The sequence below is a fragment of the Podarcis pityusensis genome, assembly GCF_964106645.2.
Source record: "Podarcis pityusensis genome assembly, chromosome: 12".
Classification (NCBI taxonomy): Eukaryota; Metazoa; Chordata; class Lepidosauria; order Squamata; family Lacertidae; genus Podarcis; species Podarcis pityusensis.
Genome location: NC_138037.1, coordinates 45,976,821 through 45,990,413, shown reverse-complemented (window position 1 = coordinate 45,990,413; position 13,593 = coordinate 45,976,821). Strand labels below are relative to the sequence as shown.

The 13,593-nt window shown below is 45.5% G+C and overlaps 1 protein-coding gene across 3 annotated transcripts in view; it reads left to right on the top strand.

Moving 5' to 3' along the window:
• ZNRF2 (zinc and ring finger 2) overlaps positions 1-13,593 on the top strand; it is a 63,716-nt gene that overhangs the window by 38,588 nt on the left and 11,535 nt on the right. The window contains exons 3-4 of one of the 3 annotated variants that reach the window (XM_080975088.1): positions 6,468-6,573; positions 7,176-7,258. In XM_080975088.1, the coding sequence (XP_080831214.1) occupies positions 6,468-6,573; positions 7,176-7,233 (164 nt within the window). In that variant the 3' untranslated portion in view covers positions 7,234-7,258. Of the gene's footprint in view, positions 1-1,971; positions 2,045-6,467; positions 6,574-7,175; positions 7,259-13,593 lie in introns of those variants that run through there. The other 2 variants (XM_080975087.1, XM_080975089.1) reach the window with 2 other exon arrangements.

Below are 13,593 nucleotides of genomic sequence, written 5' to 3'. Positions count from 1 at the left end.
GGGACATGGCTGTCATGGTCATTGGGGGTGGGACTGGACTAGCTAGCATGGTTCCCTTGTGCATTTTTCAGTGCTTTTGGTTTCCTGTAAACACCCCAAAAGTAGTCTCTCTAGGAGGTGTCAGTATCTTAGTGGTTAGGACTCTGAACATAGGTGCTGCCTTAGCTTCTGCCTTCATAGCTGCTTCCCCTCACAGATGTATATTGACTCGGTTTCCGTGCAACGCTAAATCAAACCATGACTTGGTGCAGGCTCCCAGAGAGGAGATTGTGGCTCGCAGCTGCTTTGCTCTTCCTCTGGTCTCGCTGCTCTGAACCAAGCCACGGTTTGGTTTAGTGCATTGTCTGAACCTAGGCACGTGATTTGTCTTGCTCCAGGCAAGCCACAAGTTGTAAACCAAGAACAAATCTTGGCTACAGCTCATGACAAACCACTAGCCTGGGCTCAGATGACATGCTACGGTAAGCCAAACTTTGGTGTAACTCTCACAGTGAAGACAGCTATGTAACTGTCAGCTATGACAGTGAAGAGGGGTTATTTCAAACTACAAAAGCTTGTTCTGCAAGTACACTGGTTTGTCTATAAGGTGCTAGAACTGTTTTGCCCTGAATCAGCCCATTGATGTATGTAGCTCAGTACTGTCTAACCTGGCTGGCCCTCCAAGGTCTAAGGTAGAGACATTATTCAGACCTGCCTGGACCCATAATTGGAGATGCTAAGGTTTGAATTTTGGTCTTAATGTACGCAAACCATTTTTCTTTTGTGAAGTGATTTAGTGCTGTATTTGTTGAGGTCTAAAACTTTCAGGGAAGTCATATGTCTTTTATATTGGTATTCCCGTCTTCATTGTGGCTCTATGTAAGCACTCAGAATGGGTAAACATCCTCAGAACAATGATTACATGCAGCATTGGCCACCTCCTGGAGTCCACCCTACTCTGCTCTCCATGTGTTTGCTGTAAATGTCTACTTTGGATGTGTGCTTATAGAGCCCCTCAATTGAAAACGTAAGATCCTAACTTAGGGTCATTTGATTGAAAGGCAAGAATAAATAACACCCTATTTTGGGAGGTACGGTTCTACAGGTACACATGCCAACAAAGAGAGGTTGAGGCAAGCATGACTGTATTAACTCATCACAATCCCTTGACTTACCAGGAAGAAAATGCATTGTTAACAGCCATATTGAAGTCTTGCTAAATGTGTAAAAATAAAACTACAGACAGGTTTGAAGCTTGTCCTTCGTTAAGAGTAAAATCAAAACATCCAGAGCTTCTTGCCATAGCTTGGTTGGGGACAGAATGCTGCTGAATCCCAGTTGTTGGAAATTTCAGGAGGAGAGAGTGTTCTTTTGCTTGGGTCCTGCTTGTGGGCTTCCGATAGGTATTACTTTGGCACTCTGAGAACTGGCTGCCGGACTGGAAGTGCCATTTGCCTGTTGTAGCAGGCTCTTCTTAGATTCTTCCGTATGTTATAACTTTCATTAGGCTATGCCACTTGCATTGTTTTACAATTTACTAATGTATCAGATTTTAAGATTGGTTTGATCATTGTCAATTTATATTTGTATGAAATCGACTTGACATACAAGATGTTTGCTTAATTTGCCAGTATCAGTGACTGCAGTACATAATTAAAAAACAACAACAACAAGCTTTCTCACTAATTTTACACACACTTTATTAAGTTTCTCTCTTTTCTTTGCATGCAGTAGAGTTCTGCTTTGAGGACTTAAGCACTTGAGTCCATTGTTGCTTGCCCTGGCATGTAAAATAAGCACAAAGGAGATGAAGTTTTTTTTTTGGGGGGGTGTCAAAATGTCAGGCACTTAAAAAACATCTACATGTTATGGAAATTAGAAGTATCTCTGCAACTTAGGGCAACTGTCACTGGCCAAGGAATAGCATTTTATTCTCGGCGGCTTCTGTACTATTACTAAAATAAAATCTATTATCACTCTTGATTTTTCTAGGGGAGTGCACATTGTGTGCTGCTTTTGTGATGGTCTGCTATCATTGAGGGTTCAAGAACAAAAAAGTATTCAGGTAACATGCCTGATCTTTCATCAGTCAAGTTGTAGTGCTTGTCTGTCTCTCTCCTTCCCTCCCCCTTTCCGCCCCCATTTCCACTGAAACAGATGAATTATTTGGATGCTTCGTCTGAATGGCAAATATTTCTGTTATGGAGCAGAGCATGGAATCCTGTTGGATGCTTTCATTAAAACCAATATATATTGCAGATAACAGGCTTTTGTTTTGCTGTCTGCTTTACTCATGCTGCCTTGACCTACATTAGTATAGACGTTTACTAAGAAGAGCTTTTTATTTTGCATTTTGGGTGCATGAAAGCTACTGATTCCAGACTTGATATAAATGTCTACAGAAGCACCTAGTATATTGAGTTCACTGACGCACAAGCAGCATTTAATTGATTGGCCTTTAAGTAGCTATCTCCTTTTCTCCAGTGGTAAAATCTTTACATACCCAACTACTAAATATCAAAGCATATAATAAGTTATGTCTAACTAGCCTCCACTGTAAGCAGCTGAACCTGAAGTTGGTTTAAGCAAGGCCAGGTCAGATGTAGGAGAGAACTCTGGGGCTTCTATTTCTTTATCATAGATCTTGCTAAGCAAGGGTGTGACTAAGTGCTGTCTGCACAGTCTGGGTTGCCTTGTGGCAGCAGGTAGTGATATCATGGCAGTTATGGAAACCTCCACAGCAGTACAAATTGGTTTGCTGCAAGGTTCATTTATGACTTTGTTCTCTCTGTGTGTCATGTTCTCTTTGCATTTATCATGCCACACTGGTGATAAACCAGGGATGATTGGGTTTGTGCTCAGAATCTGGCATTGATTCACTCCAAGCAGTTGCTTAGGGTATAGTTTCTCTGTACATCAATGTTACGGTGACAACATTTGCTATGCAGAAGAGGAGACTGAGGAGAGCCTTGTGGTATGTGAGTCTTAGCTTATCTGGCCGCCGTGGAGACTGTAGAGTAGACTTGTGGAAATGGCTCTTTGTGGGAAAGTCTGTAAATGCATTAGGCGCTTACATCAATTTGATCTGAAACGAGACTTGAATTTTAAAGTTGCTTCTAAAAATTATGCCTTCATAACAGTGGATTGTGCAAGCTCAAAGCCTGCCAGGATGAGGCTCAGAGGTGATTGGGGATTGGACAGAAAATTCAGCATCTTTTATCTTGTGAACAACCCAGAGATCTTGTGGTGTAGGGAGGCATATAAATCAGATAAATAGATATTTAGAGAAGATGCCTTTAAAGTGCCAAGTGAATCAGTCGGTAAAACAGAGTGAGCTTCTTCATAGTGTAGGCATAAGACACTTAGGCCTCGCTGTCCATGCCAATCAGGTTTCCCTTGGTTTTTAAGTATCCCACAAAAGCTTGGAGTTCATACCCTGCCAACTGGCTGGATTGCCATAATTTTAGATCATGGCTGAGTGCAGGGGGGTGGGGAACCTTTTTGACCTGGTGGACCAGATTTTATCTGTCTCCATCACCACAGTCCAACTTTGCCTGGCCAATAGCCAAACAACTGGCTGTTGGGTGCTTGGGAAATGCTGTGCAAAGCACATTGCAAGCTCTGTGTTTCCCAGGAGTTGAGCAAAGGGCCAGAAAAGCTGCTTTCTGCAGGGATCAGCTGCACAATCAAGTTTCCCCATGGGAAGTTAGATTGCGCAGCCATTCCAGCCACATCTGTACCCATGAGCATGATGGGCGTGGTTTTAGGAAAACAGCTTAGTTGGCCAATTTGGGATGTAGGCCAAATTTGGCCTGCGGTCTGGAGGTTCCTCACCCCTGCTTTAGTGTTAGATGAGTTCAGGCAAGCACAAGTGAACTGCCAGGGTTGTGTGTTCCTTCTCCTATAGGGCCAGGGTTACTTTGGCAGAGTTTAGTTATGCTTTAATTAACCCCAGCCTTACTGTGTATTCAAACAAATAATCTAATTACAGTTGTACCTTGGAAGTCGAATGGAATCCGTTCCGGAAGTCCGTTCGACTTCCAAAACGTTCGGAAACCAAAGCACAGCTTCTGATTGGCTGCAGGAAGCTCCTGCAGCCAATCGGAAGCCTCAGAAGCCCCGTTGGACATTTGGCTTCCAAAAATAGTTCACAAACCGGAACAGTCACTTCGGTGTTTGCGATGTTCGGAAGCCAAAACGTTCGAGTACTAAGCTTTTCGAAAACCAAGATACGACTGTGTTGTAATAAGCTAACTTGGTTTCAAGTTGGCATAGTATGAAACTTACCAAAATGTATGTTTAAACCAGGATCCTACCAACTAAAACGAAACACTACCAAAATCATTATCTTAGCCATTTGGGAAGAGGAGTACAGAATGGAGCATGTAAGCCCAGTTCTTGGCTCGGGCCCATTCAGGCATGTTGACATAGTGCTAAATTGTGGTTTAGTGTTACATGTGAATGCAATCCATGTTTTAATTATTGACTAGAAACAGGAGGTTCATAAAACCATGCCAGTATAGGTAGAAATTGCTTCTTATAAACTGAGGACATTTTAATTTGACCAGCTTCTGCGAATTCTTCATACTGTGGAAATAGGAAGGTTACCTTTCATGTAGCATACTGAAATTGCCTGAAAAGTATTTCATAAAGATTTCGCAGGAACAAATAAGAATTTGTTTCAAGCCCTAGTTCTGTGGAGAGAATTAGCAATTCTGATTTTTCCTTACTGATTTGTATCTCAACACAGAGAGATCAGTTTATAGTAAATCTTGACATTAATTCAAAGGATTCATCACAGAATTGTTGTTGCATTGGTATTGCAGCTTTGTCACCTACAAAAATATCCCCGTTTGGGGGATCATTGTATCCACTACTAGTAGTAAATTACTGAGAAAATGCTCAATTTGGGTGGGAGGAACCCCTTCTTGGCTGTTTTTGTCTGGTCAAATAGAGAGCATGCTTGAAAAGTTATTCAGTTGTATGAATAACTTACAAACTTTTTACTCTTTCATTAGTTAAGAAGTTGTAAACTTCCAGTTTCTGCTTCTTCAGTGGAAGAAAACCATTTAAGGTATCTATGTGCCATCATTCATAACCTACTTTGAAATTAAATTATGGCGTGTTGTCACATGCCTTTGGTTTTACACCATCAGAACTCATTTTCACTCCACAAAAAGAGATGCCTCCAAATTCTGGAGCTGGTTTTGAACTTCTAATCAAGTGGAAATGGACATGGATTGCAAGGGAAAAGGGAGGGTCACACTGGTTCTGGAATATCCTTGTTATTTAGATATGGCAGGCATAGATTTAGCCATCCCTAGCTTGCAAAGGCAGAAGGCAAGGCCAATCCACTTCTTGTAAGAGACAGTTCTAGGTGCAGCATACATGGATAGGCACTCAGCACAATTTAATCCAAAATTGGCAATGCTGTGCAGAATTTAAACCTCTTTCACATTCATCAGCTGCTTCGAAAGCCTGGCAGGTGGTGTCCGTGGAACACTGCTTTCCAGGTCAGCGCAGGAGTAGTAGTTGGCTCTGGCAAACCTCTGCCAGTTTGAGCGAACTCTGGTGAGGTAAAGCTACAGAAATCAAGCACATGGGCTTATTTTGCAGAAATTCTGCCTCAGGTTTTGTCCAGCCCTATGCCATCTGGAAACCATATTGCACAACTTGCAATCTGGAAGCGAATGGGTGTATCTAGTGTTGATGTTTAGTTACTTTTTATGATCACCACTTCAGCAGTAGGGATGTACAGAATCTAGTATGTCAGAGGTGCTTCTTTTCCATGTTCAGGCTTCAGGTGATAAAGGTCTCTGTTCCGTAAGGAGGTATATACTATAAATATTGATCTTTGAATTATGGGGAAGGCTGAGAGAGCATTTATATTATTTTCTGTCTATATCTGAGTTGAAATATATTTTATACCATCATAAATAACTCATTTTCCAAGTGTGGATCCTTAGTAGCCAAGTGGGTACCATCAATTTAGAACACGAAGGTTGGTAGGCTTGGGGAGAAACCCCCAAGCAACACCTCCCCACACACAAAAAGGCTTTGGAAGAAATCCCTAAGAGGTGGAAAACCCCAAAAGAGCCTGTGAGGACCAAGCATGCTTAGTGGTCACAGAATGCTGTCTAACTGTTCAAGGGTGGAAAACTGGGAGAGCGTGGGATGCATTGGAGTTTACTGGAAGAGGGCATGGCTGGCTGGAAAGCTTTGATGCAGGTCTTCCTTGTTGTTTTCTATCTGCACAAGCATGTGAGGTATTGTAATCTTTAGCCCTACATTCCAGTAGCTTGTTTCACAACAGTATTCCATTAGACTAAATCAAACCACAGTATGATTTGATTTTGTGACTGCTAACTTCATTGAATGTTCAACGTGATAGATCTCATCTTCCTTGCCATTTCTTTAAAGGATATTGTCAATACTGGGAATGAAATATATATTTTTTTGTCTCTGTTGTGTTTTGCCTGTGTCTGTAGAGGATGTGCTGAGTAAAGATGCTGGAGAGTGTGCAATATGCCTGGAAGAGCTGCAGCAAGGGGATACAATAGCACGATTGCCTTGTCTATGCATATATCATAAAGGGTAAGTACACGCGAAACAGAATTCAGCAGCTGGGACTTGGAATCATAGAATTGTGGAGTTGGCAGGGACCCAAAGGGTCATCTAGTTCAACCCCCTGCAAGGCAGGAAGCTCAACTAAAGTATCCATGACAGATGGCCATCCATCCTCTGCTTAGAAACCTCTAAGGAAGGCGAGTCCACAACCTCCTGGGGGAATCTGTTCCACTTAACCATTCTAATAATTCACTGAAATAATTTTAATAGATTTGCATTTAAAAATGAGATTTGACAAGGTGGAATTTCTAGAGCTTATCCCCTCAGCATATTTACTTTTCCTCTTAATTGTTTTTCTTTGGAAATCTTACTTCATAGTATGCAAGGACCCTCAAAAAGACGCCTTTACTGAGGTTTTCCAATATATAGCTTTTTGATTGATTAATCAATTACAAGTCTGTTAACCATTTCTGAATGATTGCCCTAGTTAACACGATACTTTCATTATAAAGAAAGCATTTACTTGGGGGAAAAAATTCTGTTTCCGTGGAGCTGACTGATAAGCAAACTTCTCTTTGTGTTTCAGCTGCAGTAAAGAAATAATTCTTCTCTCTGTCTCTCTCTCGTAGATGCATAGACGAATGGTTTGAAGTAAACAGATCTTGTCCTGAACATCCCTCAGATTAACGTCAGAGTTTCCTGTTTTGTGTAGGTAACGACTGTCATATAGGTTGCTGTCCCCAAAGACCAATCTATAAAGCTGAGTAGCTTTCAATATCTGGCTGTAGCACAACATGAGTTCTAATGCTCCAATAACCTTTTGTTTCAGCTACTTTTCTTAATGGTACATTGGCACAATAACTTCTGGGATTGGACGCAGTTGTTAAATGTATTTGATTCTTGCACATGCTAGAGACTTCAGACCGTCGATCCTGTCACTGATGATGGGGATGAATGCTGAATCCTTGCAGCCTGAACCACCTGCTTCCTACTCTTGCCATGGGGATTTTTGTGTCAAGAAATTCCTGCCTTAACCCGATAAACCACCTTTAAGTGGTGGTTTATCACTTAAAGGCTTAAGGCCCTCATATTTATGGGACCGCATTTCCTGGTATGCCCTGCAGAGGACCTTAAGGTCCACGAATAACGATAGTTTAGAGGTCCCGGGCCCTAAGGAAGTTAGACTATCCTCCGCCAGGGCCTTTTCAGTGATGGCTCCGACCTGGTGGAATGCTCTGTCCCATGAGACTAGGGCCCTACAGGATTTAACCTCCTTTCTCTGGGCCTGTAAGACAGAGCTATTCCGCCTGGCCTTTAATTTGAATTCAGCCTGATCTTTTCCTTCTCTTCCCTCCCCCTCCTCTTTTATGAAGATTACCCACTCTGGGACCCCACAGCTAATTCTCCCCTGGCCTCCTCGCTGGCCCAAGTAGGACTAATTCAGCCAGCTAGCCCTGGTGACTATCTAATGTTTATTGGACGGATTTTCCCCAAATTGATTTTTGAACTTTGAATTTTATTGTCATTCATGCTTTTATACTGTATTTTATGCTGCTTCTATGTCGTATTATAATTGTTTTAAATTTGTTGTTAGCCACCCTGAGCCCGGTTTTCTGAACCGGGAAGGGCGGGGTATAAATAAAAAATTATTATTATTATTATTATTATTATTATTATTATTATTAATCCAATTCTGCTGGAGCCATCTTACCATTCTGGGCAGCAGTGCAGGCCCAAGACATTTTGCTGCCTGAAGTGGCATGTAAATAAATGGCGGCCCTGCTATGGCAAACACTTTATAAAGGCATTATCTGCGCCATTCAGACACCAGTTCTTACCCTGTGTCTTCCCAGATGTAGCACTTAGCATCTTGGTGCCTAATGCTTAGTAATGACAGTGGTAGCTGTTTTCACCAGGCATCATCAATGTGGAACAAGACAGTCTGGCAAAGACCAGCAATCGGTGCCATTTGAGATGCTCTTTAAAGAGTTGTCTCTTAGCATACTCAGTTGTGACTTGCTGGAACTAGACATGTTACTATTCAGTAACATCTTTTTCATGACTTTATCCCCACAAGGAAAAAATATTGTGTGTCATATTTCAGGCATATTTTTTTAAAACTTGAAAACCACAACTGTGTTAGAGCAGGGTGGAGGGGGCAGCAATACTTTCTAAACTTCCTATTTTTAAATGCCTGTTGGCATTTGTGTCAAGTTATTTGAGTTGGCGCACAATACAAATAACTCCTTTAGGCTCGCAGGTACCAGGAAGGCTTTCCTCTCTACACGCACCCTGAACAACAGCCCTCACATGCTGTATCAAAAATGGCTCTTGAAGCATGATTAATTTTTCAGAAATGTTTTTTTGTGACCCACAATGAATGTCTGTTTAATGGAAATGTATAGTGAAAAGTCTCACTGTGCCCATAGCGTTACTCATGTGGTCTCTTGATTGTTAATCACTGTGATGGGACGATGAGCTGCTTGTGTGTAAAATCCTAGTCCCTCAGAGTTTGGTCAAGTTTGCAAACCTCTGTCTGTAACGGAGCCCCTTAAACATGGCTCCGTCAGTCGCTGGCAGATTCCGACAGTGGTTGCTTTCGGAATCGCTTCCAACATAAAAGCTCCTTAACGGAAACACGTCTTCTGGACTCTCTGCGTGACAGTTTCCGGCGAGGAGTGGGTGTCCCTACAGGAGGTCCTGAAACCTCCCCACTGTTTTCGCTGGAAGTGTCTCTGATCCATCCCTCCAGCTCCCTTTCCCTCAGCTCAGCTCCTCTCCCCCTACTGGTTCCCTCTTCAGCTGCTGAGTCTCTCCCAACCTGTGTGAGCCCTTTCACTTCCCTTCCTTCCGATGGCAGTTCCCTGACATCCACCTCCCCTCCAGGGCCCCCTTCATCCCCTCTCGCCCCCTCCTCTACGGGCGGTGAGGAGGCAAAACCCCGGAATGAACTTCCTTCATCTTCCGATGTCCCGAACACTTCTCTCCACCTGTTGCGGTTCCTGGTCTCGAAGTACTCCACCTCCTCAGAGTCCATCTCCCCTTCCCCTTCCGATTCCGAGAATCCTTCCAACTCCTCCTCCTCATCGGTGGTCCCAAAGTATTCCCTCCGGAACCTCTCCACAGGCTGAGGTTTCCTTGGGAACCTTTGATGGAACGTTTCTATCAATACCTCGTCATTGATATCTTCTGCCATTACCCAAGTGTTTTCTGACTCCGGTTCTCCTTCCCACGCTACCAAATACTCCACCTGATCCCCCTTCCATCTGGCGTCGAGGATTTCTGCCACATGGCTGCTGCATTCCCTTTCTTCTATGACCGGTCCCCGAGTGGCCATCCCTTCTCGTCCCCCCTCATACGGTGACAGTAACGACCTGTGAAATACTGGGTGCAGTTTCATGTGGTTGGGTAACCGGAGCCTGAAAGCCACTGGGTTGACCTGTTGAATGACCTCAAAGGGACCCAATCTCCTGGGTCTTAATTTCTTACAACCTCCTTTGAACGGCAACCCTTGGGTTGACAGCCACACCCTATCTCCCACCCTTATGGTTTCACCTTCCCTTCGGTTCTTGTCTGCCTGCCTCTTGTATTCTTCCTTCGCCCTTTCTAAGTTGAGTTGGAGCTGACGATGGATTGCTTCCATTTCTTCTACAAAATGCTCGGCTGCCGGGACACCCCATCTCTCCCCTTCTCCCCCTGGGAAAGCCCTGGGATGACACCCATAATTAGCCAAGAAGGGGCTCATCCCTGTGGACACATTCTCGGCATTGTTGTAGGCAAATTCCGCCAGCGCCAACTTTTCTACCCAGTCATTCTCTCTGTCATTGACATAACACCTCAGGTATTGCTGGAGGACCCCGTTTGCTCTTTCCGCCTGCCCGTTGGTTTCAGGGTGCCGGGCAGTCGAAAAGTTGACCTCCACCTGCAGTAAGCTCATGAGCTTCCTCCAGAACCTGGAAGTAAATTGTTTTCCTCGGTCTGAGACCACCCTCAATGGCACCCCGTGCAACCTAAAAATGTGTTCTACAAATAACTTCGCTGTCTCTTCCGCCGTGACTGCATGCGAGCAGGCTACAAAGTGGCACATCTTTGTTAGTAGGTCTACCACCACCATGATGGCTGTTTTCCCCTTGGACTTCGGCAGATCAGTCATAAAATCTATCGACACTGCCTCCCAAGGTCGTTCTGGGGTTGGTAAGGGTTCTAATAGCCCCGCCGGTGCCCGCCTCTCCCCTTTGGCTCGCTGGCATTGCTCACACCCTCTTACATACTCCCGTACATCTTCCCTCACCTTAGGCCACCAAAATTCCCTGGTGACCAACCACATGGTTTTGTGTTGTCCAAAATGCCCCGCCGTGGGGCTGTCGTGCAACTGCTTGAGTACCCTCCCCCTTAAGTCTCCTTCAGGGATATACAGTGCCCCTTTGTAATACAAAGCTCCATTTCTTTCCTCGAAACCCCCTGGTTCCTCTCCCTCACCCCTAAGACCTCTGAGCTTATTCTGGGCGTATTCATCATTCTCTGTTTCCTCTACCAGTTCTCTTTGTCCCACCAATGCCGCCCCACACACCCAGCGGTCCTCTGGAATGACATGTCTCTCTTCGGGTGCTCCCTCCCCCTCCAAATATTCAGGTTTGCGTGAGAGAGCGTCCGCCCTAATGTTCTCTGGGCCTGGCACGTAACAAATCTCAAAGTTAAATTTGGAGAACTCCTGGGCCCATCTCACTTGCCGTTGGTTGAGCACTCGTGCCGTCCTCCAATACTCTAGGTTCTTGTGGTCAGTGCACACTTGCACCTTATGTTGTGCGCCAATTAGCAGGTGCCTCCATCTCCGGAACGCCTCATGAATGGCTAGTAGTTCTCGGTCATACACCGTGTAGTTCCTCTCGGATTTGTTCAGCTTTCGCGAAAAAAAAGCACACGGTCTCCACTCTGACTCCTCCTTCCCTGGCTGCAGAAGCACCGCCCCAATAGCTCTGTCTGATGCGTCAGTTTCCACTCTCATCGGTTTTTGTAAATCCACATGCAGGAGTTGTTGTTCCGAGGCGAAGGCCCTTTTTAGTTCCTCAAATGCTCGCTCCGCCTCCTCAGTCCAAACGAACTTCTTCTTACTGCTGAGACAGTCCGTAATGGGCGCCGTCAGGTGGGCAAAGTTTCGGATGAACTTACGATAGAAGTTCCCAAATCCTAGGAACCTCTGCACATCCTTCCTTGTTTTGGGTGTTTTCCATTCCAGCACCGCCTGGACCTTGCCGGGATCCATGGCCAATCCCTTGTCTGACAGGCGATACCCCAGGAATTCCACCTCCTTGGTATGAAACTGACACTTCTCCAGTTTCACCCACAGCTGGTTGGCTTGCAGCCTGCTCAACACTTCTCTGACGTCTCTCGCATGCTGCTCCTCATTCTCAGAATACACCAACACGTCGTCTAAGAAGGCCACACAATTCTTGTAAAGCAAAGGCCCCAGGACATGGTTCATAAACGATTGAAAGCACGCGGAGCCTCCTTGTAGGCCGAAGGGCATAACTAAATATTCAAATGCCCCCAAAGGGGTGAACATGGTGGTTTTCCATTCATCCCCCTTCCTTATTCGTATCAGGTTGTACGCCCCCCTTAGGTCCAGTTTAGTAAAAATCTTTCCCTTCCTGACCCTTGTCAAAATGTCGTCAATCCTGGGCATAGGGAAAGCCACTGGTTCTGACACTGCATTTAAGGCCCTGAAGTCACACACAAGCCTCGGCTTGTTCGTGTTTTTTTTTATCCACAAAAAACACTGGGCTGCCCCCCACCGCCCTGGACTCTCTGATGAACCCTCTCTTCAGGTTCTTGTCAATGAACTCTCTTAGCTCCTGCATCTCTCTGTCTGACATGGCGTACAGCTTGCCTACAGGGAGCTGTGCCCCAGGGAGTAAATTTATTTGACAGTCAAAGGGTCTATGCGGGGGTAGTTGGTCAGCTTCCCTTTCGCTGAAGACGTCGCGGAGATCTGCGTATTGTCGTGGTACCTTCACGTTCTCCGTTACTTCAGTCCCTGCTAGGGTGGCTTGGGCCCCTGCCAAACCCTTTCCCTCTTTGCAGTGTTCTAAGCAATGTGCTGAACCAAAAGAAACCACTCTCTGATGCCAGCCCACCAGCGGATCATGTAACGCTAGCCAGCTCATCCCCAATATAATGGGAGCTCCTCCCAAGGTGGCCACATTAAACGCTATCAGTTCGGTGTGCCTTGCCACCTTCATTATCATTGGGACGGTCTGCAAGCTGACTTCTCCTCCCAACAGCTCCCTGCCATCGATCGTGGTCACCTGCAGGGGGTTGCTTAAAGGGATCGTCTGTATCTGGTGTTCAGCTGCAAACTCTTTGCTCATGAAATTGCAGGAGCTGCCTGAGTCCAACAGCGCCTTTATCTTTAGAGGGTGTCCGTTTGGCAGCTCTAGCGCCACTTCTATCACTAGGGCGGGTTTAGGAGGTTCTGGCGTGGGCACTTTCACTGCTCTTTGGCCTGGCTGCTGTGCCCCGACGGTGGCAGCCAGGCGTTGGCTTTTACTTGCTTCGGTATTTCTTCCTCTCTTCCCTCCACAGCTCCTACCATCCCTTGCCATTCCTTCCTCTGGGGGCAGACTCTGGCAAAGTGACCTGGCTGTTGGCAGAGATAGCATTTCCGGGCGCCTTTTCCCTCCTTCTTTCCCCCCTCACTGGGCTTTGAAACTGCGCGCGCGCGCGCTGTTCCGATTTCCATCGGCTCTGCCGGCGGGAAAGTTGGCTCTGGAATGTCTGGAATGCGGAACTCCTTCCAACGTTCCCCCTTCCCTTCCCGCCTCTCCAATGCTCTCGCCTCCTGGCGCGCTCCTATGGTCAGCGCTGATTTGGTCAGCTGGTCCATAGACTCCGCCCTGGGCGCCCGGGAAAGTTCGTCTTTCACAGCCGAAGAAAGCCCTTCTTCAAAGAGCATTTGAATGGGTTCCGCCGATAGATCCCACCCCAATTTATGGATCAACATGGTGAACTCAGTCCAGTACTCACGGACAGATCGGCTCCCCTGTTTGC